The following is a 9,707-nucleotide window of genomic DNA, read 5'->3' as shown; positions in this document are numbered from 1 at the left end:
TGAAGGCAAAGAAAAAATTATATAATAATTACTTAAATAGCAATATTTTGTAGGTAGTTGATAATTTTACTTGCCAAATGTTAACATTTATTCCCAAAAACATGCCTGCAGACGGTCCTATTGATGCAAATGCTTCACAGCTATTAGATTCAATAAATTAAATGAGAACGCATCAGCCGACAGTCTTTTATGCGATGTCAGACAGTCACAGTTAAAGAAAAAGCATCAGCCAGAGACTTGGTCTAATCTTTATATACATAATTAGTCACCAGTTACAATACACATATTTATATACTACAGGAACACAGATAATACAGGTACTCAGTGTGTGTTTTACATTTTTTTTTATTATTATTATAATTTTTTCTTTACCTAACCTGCATGTTGAAGAAGTGCCAATCATGGGGTTTGTCTTCAAGCCTGGAGGACAAGAAGGGGAGAGGCTCTCACTCTCAGCCCTACTCCCAACTCACCACATATCCACTGGTCTACATTTGAGCAGTGCATAGGTCTCAGAAGTCCGGACTCCTTTTCTAACGCACACAGATGGCTTATACAAGTTTAAACATCCTGCCTCTTTTATCCCAGCTCCTTTGTTTTTGTTTTTATAGAAGAAAGCTTCACATTCATTCTTCTATCTAATGCTAAAGCTGATCTGAGACATATTAGGACTCATCTGCAGATAAAATGAATGGGAAACGGACTTCATGGACTCGCCCATTATGCCCTTTCAAGTATGGCTTAACACAACTGTATTTTGTTGCATCCTTCAGCAGAAGACAAACCCACAGAGAGCCTTTAATGCAATGTCATTATTGCTTACAGAGTAAAAGAAAAAGCTTTTGTGTACATAGACACAGTGCAGATTCACAGAGGGCCCTATAGTTGGACGGTGATCATGGGAGAGCAGAGCCGAACCTCTGCTTGCTTTCATCATGAGAGCGGGGACACGTCCGACTCGGAGGAACTTATTAAGAGCAAGCAGAGTGTGAGCGGGTCGGGAGTGTAGGGTTTCTCGATCTAAGGTGGAGGATTTACCACAGGGAATGATGGCAAATGCTTTCTTTGCTTTTACAGTGACAACTTCTGTGGTTTTTCAGTATGATGGGTAACACTGTATTCACATGAATGCAGCCAGCGGGGATTCCTGGTCACTGAGAGCTGTCACGGTTTGAAAAACTGAACAACAGGACACCGAAAACTACAACTGCACTGCAAAGCTGGAGTGGGCACAAGTAAAACGAGCTTCAGAGTGTCAGTGTGCACACAGCAGTTTCCTATAGCAGAGCAGAACTGCCACCAAATATCAAAACCTCTTAACATCAAAGGAGATCTCGTTCTAATGAAAAACCATCAAACTTAATGTAATACAATTTTATGTTGGAGTAGATGGTGCAGACTGTGTGTTTGCTGGATATTTAGTGTTTCTCTGCTTGAACAGATATGGGTTCAGGATCTAAAATAATGCATCTGAAATGTATTCAGGCTGTGAGCGGCTCACTCAAGAGACAGATATGTCACCATAGTCCAATATTTCAACCCTAAACCAAAGTAAAACTGTATTAAACTAAGCATTAGAGAAATGAATGTAAATAAAATGAAATTTTCGAGTCTCTCCTAGGAGTTATTAATTGAGAATTAATAACTCCTAGGAGAGTTATTAATAACTCCTAGGAGAGTTATTAATAACTCCTAGGAGAGTTATTAATAACTCCTAGGAGAGTTATTAATAACTCCTAGGAGAGTTATTAATTCTTAATTGAGAATATCTGGACCATTTCTTTAATGCAAAAATCATTAAGTAGTGAATAATGGTGCGATTGTTCCTTTTTGTATGGTCTTGTACAGACCATTGCATCACTTCCATGCATTTGTATTTTGACTAACAACTGATCTCTGATAGTATTACTGCTATTTTTCCACAGTTTGTTCAGAAATTCATGCTTTCCAGAGGATGAACCCTAACAACTTTGGTGGACCCATGATTTCCCCTCTATCACTACCATCCATCTGTCCATCTTCCAGTTATCCAATTCAGTGTCACACAGTGGGACCGGAGCCAATCCCAGCCATCATGGTGAGAAGCAGGGTACACCCTGACAGGTAGTTTATTAACCTAACGTACATGTCTTTGTGACGGGAAGCTGAGGCACAGAGAAAACCCCAGCCGGCTCATGGGCTTGAACCCAGGACTGTCTCATTGTCCTCACTGCACCACTGCTCCACTGTGCTCCCCTGCAGTAAACAAAATATAATAGAAATGGACGCTGCCTTTTGGTGTTAGTGACATAATTTGGATCAGAGATGTTCGGCAATAATCTGGGAACCTGTCAATGCATTTGCAGGATTTTGGCTGGGAATTATAGGCGAGTCGCTTGTGGACGCACACCCATGCCTTTTTAGCTAACAGCTGGTGGATAGTCCAAGCTCCAGTTGCCAAGGTAACCCTGTAATGTATTTCCAACATTGTCATATGTCTATCATTATAACAAGACCCTGTCACCCAATGGCGGCTCTGCTTCCCCGGAGTTCGAGGCTTTGTGAAAGCTCTAATCTTTGAGCTAAAATGGTTGTGTTTGTAACGCAAACCTACTGATATGACTGGCATTTTTTAAGGCTGATACTAATAAAAAAAATCAAAGCTATTGCAGAAGATTAAGCCAATAATTTAATGTATGTTTTCATGACTTTTTCAAGTAGATATCTCACCAGCTGATGGACTAAAACCATTGATTTACAAGACAGAATTATTATATGTACACTCCTCCAGCACCCAATTAACTCACATTACTCATAATATACACACATCCATTCCTAAGTGATTTTTTTAGAATGACTTGATTTCCTTGGTTGCCTATCGTCTTCACGCTTCTGGAGACAAACACTGCAGATACAGTCCCACAAAATGCGATCCAGTGGCTGTAGTTTGTTGAGTGTCTGGACGGTACATTCCTCAAAAAACTATTCTTACCCTCACAAAAACAAAAACAAAGTAAACACCTCATGTTGACCCTCTTCACCAAGTCTGTCAGGACATTCTGGGACATGAGGTACATTCTGCTCATGCTCGTCACTATTCAGTCCACAGGATGGTTACAGGAGACAACAGCAACAGGGTTAGTGATGCTGGGTGTTTTGTCAGCCAGTGAAAGTGGATGAACTGTTTACAGATCCAGGTTATCACTAACATTTGGAAAGAGTGGAGGTACAGTGTTACAGGAAGAATTAATATGTCCACACAAAAGCGTAGCAGCCAGATTTTTAGCCTTTCCAAACCTCAAAACACAAGAAACAAAGGTAAGTAATCCCATGGTGAGCAGGCCTCTTGGACCAGTGCATGGACTCACAGGCTGGAGGGTTGGAGGAGGGGGTACAGGTGGCTTACATCTTCAAAATGGGCTTCTGTATGCTAGCATAGACAATGAAAAAATGGGTGTAGCTTCCAGGCCTGAAAACTGAAGCCAGCATGGAAGTGCCTTCAAGATACATTTTTTTAAAGGGCACCAGGAGGTGACTTCTCTGGCTGCAAAAGGACTTCTGGCCCTAGAGAAGCCTATGGAAAAATATAGCTCAGAGTTTCAGGTCATATCAAATAAACCGTCAGGTCCACTTTGTTAATTGTCAGAAAGGAGAATTATCCAGGGTATACTCACTGGCTAACAAGTTCTGATTGATCAGTTGTCGCATCGAGTTTCAAAACACTGAAAAAGTTCCGCCTAAGGCTTCGTAACGTCATGGTGGCTACATCCATCTTTTATATTGTCTGTGCACTTGCTCGTATTGTAACCTCATTAAATAGCTGCAATCTCGCTGGCTATTGTTTCGTTTGGTTACCCTTGATAATCTGGATTTGAAGTTGGACTTTAATAACAAATAAAGCATGGCGAATATGTAAAAAATATATAGGTGCGCCACCTTTTTTATATATCTGCTCAGCTGGATAACTAGTTTACTAGTATTAAAGCAGACTAAGAGACAGATGGCATTAAATTAATCCAGAGTATGTGGGAGAAACAGAAACAATGGTGGCTAATGGAGAACAAAAATCCCATTTTTGTGGCAAAAATCAACAAACGTTTTAAAGTTTTTTTTAAATCAGGGTTTACAGGTGATTTTTAATGTCTTAAGATAATTTAGATAATGATTCAACATAAATACCCACTTTACCCCCTTTAAAGTCTTTGCTGAGTGGTCTTAAAACACGGCCACTAAAAACATTAAAATCACCAAACACTGGTTAGCCCTGATGCGAGCCTTCTCTCATGTGGGCTAACATTAAAAGTCCAATATTAACAGCTGAATGTCAGATAGGATTTATACTGATTCCATGTGTTTTTTCCCCCAAGCTTTAAAGAGGGTTGCATCAAAATACCTTTTACTTTTAACGCTTTACAGGATTTTTGTTGGAGCTAATTAACTTTGCCCTCAGTACAAAAATAATTTTCTTTTGTGAAAAAGTTAGCATTCTCAGTAGCTGTAGAGGATGGTAAACTTCTTGTTTTTAGCTAGTTATGAGGGTATATTTGAGAACCTTTTACAAGGTTTTTGTTTCAAAATTGAATGACCCCATAAAAATACTAACCACAGCTGTTGTTTGAACTAAAGTTTGTTGGCCAGGAATCAATCAGATTAGTGCACGCTTCTGTATAAAGGTAAATATTTTTCAGAGTAAATTTTCAGTAATATTAGATTATAGCCATAGAGTATGGTGAAATACAAAAGGTAATATATTTAATGCAAAGTGAGATTATATTGGGTTTAAGTGTTATTAGTGTCATTAGAAAGGGATTAATGAGTCCAATATGAAAAAAACTGTCTTTGTAGTATTATCACATAAAGTCAGTCAGAGGATTATTGTTTGATGGCTACATGGTTGCTTGGTATTTATGATTATGAATTATTGTTTATAGGATCTGTACTGAGTGGATATTTGGGATAAGACATGAAAAAACAAACATAAATGTGAGGAATATCTATTCAGGCAAAGTGGTATAAAAACTGAAGATTTCTATGGCCTGATAAGATACCTGAAGTGAGCCTGTTGGACAGCACAGAGGGCCTGTCCATTGCAGAATCTAGATCAGATCCAATTATAAAGGCTCTGTGAAGCCATGGGAGTCAGCCACAGTGGATTTCTCTGACAGTGGCAGCTATTTGTCTATTCATGTGGTGTTGAAAGGAATTGGAAAAATTAGCTACCAACTGCAAAACATGCCCTGAAGTTACAACAACTCTGAATGTCTGCAAAAATGTTGCTACGAGACAAATGAAACAAAGTGTTTGGCTTATACTGAGAAATCTTTGATTAGTGGTGCAAATTCACATTTTCATACACATTTGTGATGAAAATTAATTTTGGAAATGTTTTCTTTATTAATTTGCCATAACTTTGGATAACAAGTCAGGTAAATCCATATTAATTCATTATAGCTATGAATATGTGTGTACTTTTTAAAGCACTTAGTAAGAAAATACAACATGTCTTCTTTGTAGCACTCATGTTGTTTTCACATTAAATGCTATAGGCTACATGAACAGCGGAAGTCGGAAGAACAATTTTCCCAACTGGGACCATCTAAGGAGGATGTGAATGCACAGTAGTAGCTGCACTATGTAATGTAGATGATATACTGTTATGCAGTGATTCTTTATTTACATTTTGATAGCTGTCTCTTAGGCTCCTAACTTTTGGGGACACTGGCTGGGTCGCTTTCTTCATGAGAAGTTGAAACCACTCCCACATCTGTACACTTAGTTAAACAAGAAGCCACTGCAAACCAGATGTCAATTAGCTTAGCTTAGCGTGAAGACTGGAAGCAGGTACCCTACAACAAAATCTGTTTGGGGCAGTGTAGCGGCAACGCCTCCTCCTGGTCTCTTACATTTGCTCGACATTTAAAAATGACACAATACTAACATAAAAGAGAAAGCCCAGTCAAAGCAGCATTATAAAACATTATAATGTACCTCACATGTATGACATCACCTCCACATTTTTCTATAATGTTACTATAACGTTGCAAAATAGTCTGGTTATTTTGCTACAAGAGAAGCATACAAACTTACCAAGTTCTTATGACAAAATGTAACAACGTGGAATTATGTAATATGTTTGTTGGGTAGTAACATAATAGTCTGCCGAAAGGTAGCAAAATATTAACGTTACAGTCTAGAAAAACTTGTATCAGACCCCACCTTATTAAAAACGTTTAGAAAATTTCCTGTTTCTCTGAATTAATAAATAATACAGCTGGAAAATATTGCATGGTCATCCTATCTTGATAGACATAGCGGTGATAGATATCGGTGTTATCCATAAGTAAGCATCAGTAAGCTGAGCCAATCAGCTGCTGGTAATAGCTTCATATTTATCAGACAGATGTGAGAGTGGTATCCATACTTTTATTTTGGCAAAATAAAAATGTTAATCTCTTTTGCTGTTAGAGCCTCGTGATATGACTGGGCTGAACGCACAAGCCAGACTTGTCTTTAATGGTGATAGGAAACAATGAGTGACTGGGTGTGCATAAAGGACATGGAGCTCAGTAACTCAGTAATATGGAAGGTATGGAATACCTGTGGGAAAAATGCTTTTCTTCACTGGGTTTTCTGTAAAAAACAAAAACAACCAAAACTATGATGAAATTGTTTTTTTGTTTTTTTTTTTAAAAACCTGCTCTAAAAACCCCATTATCTCAGGAGCATATCACCATCTGGACTACATGAAGAATTTATTCAGGTAAGTGACTGCTAATCTTTTATAATCCGGTGCTAAGTGCTTTTATCTGTAGACAAATGTGGCTGGATAATGGCTGGGTCATTGACTGAATTGGAGGGGGCAGAACAGTGTGTGCTTCCAGTCCGAGAAACCAGGAGCAACAATTGTTCCGGCCTCCGTTTATGAATGTTATTCATCTGCCACCGAGGGATTGTTGAGGAGACAGAGAGGCAGGCTGCGCTATTAGAGCTTAATTTAATGCTGGGTCGCTCGACATTCTCAGTAGCTTACTCAGAAGAAAAGATGATATGTGACACCTCGCCGTGCATTTATACCTGGGTATGACTGCACAGTGAGATGCAGAATTTAAAAAAAAAAAAAAAAAACAGTCTGTGGATGATTACACTTAAAAGCATGAAGTTCAGTTAGAGCTACGGAGATAGATTTGACTCCCCCCCCCGTCTGTCCACTTTGTGCGAATGAGCAAACCAGCAAAAGTAGTTTGGTGGTGGCTTATACATTTTATATATTGTAACAAGAGAGTAACAAGAAATGACGGTAAAGATGGCTAAAAGGGATCAGATCCCTGCAGTACATGATACTTTTGTCCACATACTTTTGACCAAGCCGAGCAATTTTTTCTTTATTTCATCCTCAGTTTTTCCTTCTTCAAGTACCAGATTTAATCTTTTCTGTGTTGCATCTTCTTTCTTTTTAAAATGGTCTCTTCAAAATAGTCTGTAGAGCGACCAAGCACATAAATTAATCTTAAATGTGTTCAGACTGAATATGTTTCTCATCAACAAAACTGCTTCTAAATGTTTCTGGTGTCCAGTTCTTTCTGTTATTTGCCTTTAAATCTTCACTTATATCCTCGTTAATGAAATACTCAGACGTAAACTTTATGTAAGGTGCCTACGGTAAGCTGTGTCCTTCAGTCTGAACACATCTTATTAACCTGCACTTCCAGCTCTGGCTTCATTTTGACTGGTCAGTGGTCCCAATGGAGAATGCAGTTATGAGCTTTACCTACAGCATTGAGGAGTGGGGCTTGTGTTAATGGGCCAGCTTACAATTGGAAACATTTCAGCTTAGGACAGAGAGCACCACTCCTCTGACAGAGATTCAATAATCACATAACAACTGCAGGAGCTACAACTACCAACTATCAAAGAAAGACATGTTGACGTGTTGTTGAAGGCAAAGGTGGATGGGTGGACTGCGGGGCAGGAAGGAGGGTTGAAGGAGATGGTTTGGTCTGGGTCACCTCTTCAGATGGTGGCATCATGGGGCAGTTGAGGCACTGCCACTTCGGATTTCTGGTTGGAGTAGCGCTGCATGTGGGGCAGCAGGGGGCCAGATGGTAACAGGCCTAGCAGCTCCCTGGATCTGCTTGGCAACCTCCGCCCCCACCGGCGACTACCATAACCGAGCTTGCGGCTTCGCCTCACTGCCTGGCCTAACAGCATGGCTGTGTGGGGCCACAGTGGGTCCGTGAAGCTAGAGATGCTGGACTCCTGAAGAGGGACACAGGACCTGCGCCTCAGTGCGCGTTCTCGGAAGATGTGAGAGGCGGCAAAGAGGTCGGGGCTAAGGCCGAAAGAGCCGCAGGTCAGCGAGATGCGGCCCTCCAGCGATGGCCCCAGCAGGCTGAGGCTAGTTCTGTCCGTGAACGAGTCAGTTCGGTCTTCGTAGCCAAGGTCAGCGGGCGCTGAGCACTGCTGCAGGGGCCAGCCTCCACGGCTCTTCCCCCCATTGTCCGCATTGCTTCCTCCCTCTCCGCCATCACGCTCTACCCTGACCGCTTCATCTTCCTCCTCATGCTCCTCCTCTTCTTGCTCCTCCTCCTCCACCTCTGCTACCTCCTCCTCGTCCGCCACCTCTCCCTCCACCACACCCTCCTCCTCTTCCTCAGTGCTGGTGGGTGGTGGCGAGCGAGGGTCCCGCAAGAAGACCACTATGACAGTGATATTATCGCTAGAGCCCGCATCCCGGGCTGAGGCCACCAGCTTATGAGCTACCATGGTGGTGTCCCCAGCGTTCTCCTGGAGATGATCGCTGACCACGCGCACCGCCTCATCTGGATTCACCGTGTCCCAGAAGCCATCGCAGGCCAGAATCAGGTAGTCTTCTGAACCATCCAATGGGAAGATGCCATGGTCTGCGTCGCCACAGATGTAGGGTTTGTGCTCAGAGTCACCTGTCAACACAGGTAACAGTTTAATCTGTGAGGATCTGCTCAGACTAAGGTAAAAACATCCAGGAACATCTCATGAATCAGGAAAAGGAATCTAGTAGGAAATTATCTAAAATAATAACATTATATTTATAATAACTGCTTTCTAATAGTGGGATTAGCATATGTACATGTGCTGCTTTAAATGTTGGGGTGGGGTTGGGGTGGGGTGGGGGTGTTAAAGTTCTCTGTACTCTTACATTTAACACCCTACCTTAAATCTAACTCTGTTTTAGGGTTAAATTGTAACTTTAACCCTAAAGGAAATCTTTAACTCTCATGTTAGTTCTTGAAGGGATGTGAAAAAAATAAGAGTGAACCGATACATTAGGGTTAGGTGCAACTTTTCCTTTCCCTCACTCTGCAGCTCTAAAACTAAGTCTGGTTCTCAAAAAGATAGCTGGATCAATTTTTCTGTAAGGAAGCTATTTTTGGCTGCTCCCTTATTCACAAAGGGTCACCACAAAAGGTAGCTCTGCATATTTGATTGGTCGATTTTTTTTACTTCCTGACTCAAAACCTCAAAGGGATTTGTCTGTATCCCTCGGTCTGAACCAGGGAGTCTTTTCCTTGCCAGGTAAACGTGTAAGCTGCTAAACTTGGATATGCTTTTACGGATGTGTTTTAATGTCATTTTATATTTGTTTTTTGTCTTTTCTGTAGCAAATGACTTCTGTCGTTCTTTTTGGATGAGCAGTTTTCAAGAAGGGTACCACCCACAACCTGCCCACAGTCTGCCCACAATTACACATA

At 40.9% G+C, this 9,707-nt stretch overlaps 1 protein-coding gene across 2 annotated transcripts in view; it reads right to left on the bottom strand.

Annotated features, from left to right (window-relative positions):
* Positions 1-236: 236 nt before the first annotated feature.
* ppm1e (protein phosphatase, Mg2+/Mn2+ dependent, 1E) overlaps positions 237-9,707 on the bottom strand; it is a 61,387-nt gene continuing 51,916 nt past the window's right edge. For both annotated transcript variants that reach the window (XM_026181215.1, XM_026181216.1), the window contains exon 8: positions 237-8,918. In XM_026181215.1, the coding sequence (XP_026037000.1) occupies positions 7,990-8,918 (929 nt within the window). In that variant the 3' untranslated portion in view covers positions 237-7,989. The remainder of the gene's footprint in view (positions 8,919-9,707) is intronic.

This window comes from Astatotilapia calliptera, chromosome 10, assembly GCF_900246225.1.
Source record: "Astatotilapia calliptera chromosome 10, fAstCal1.2, whole genome shotgun sequence".
Taxonomy (NCBI): domain Eukaryota; kingdom Metazoa; phylum Chordata; class Actinopteri; order Cichliformes; family Cichlidae; genus Astatotilapia; species Astatotilapia calliptera.
Note: the sequence above shows the minus strand (reverse complement) of the source record. Positions and strands in the feature narration are given on the sequence as shown.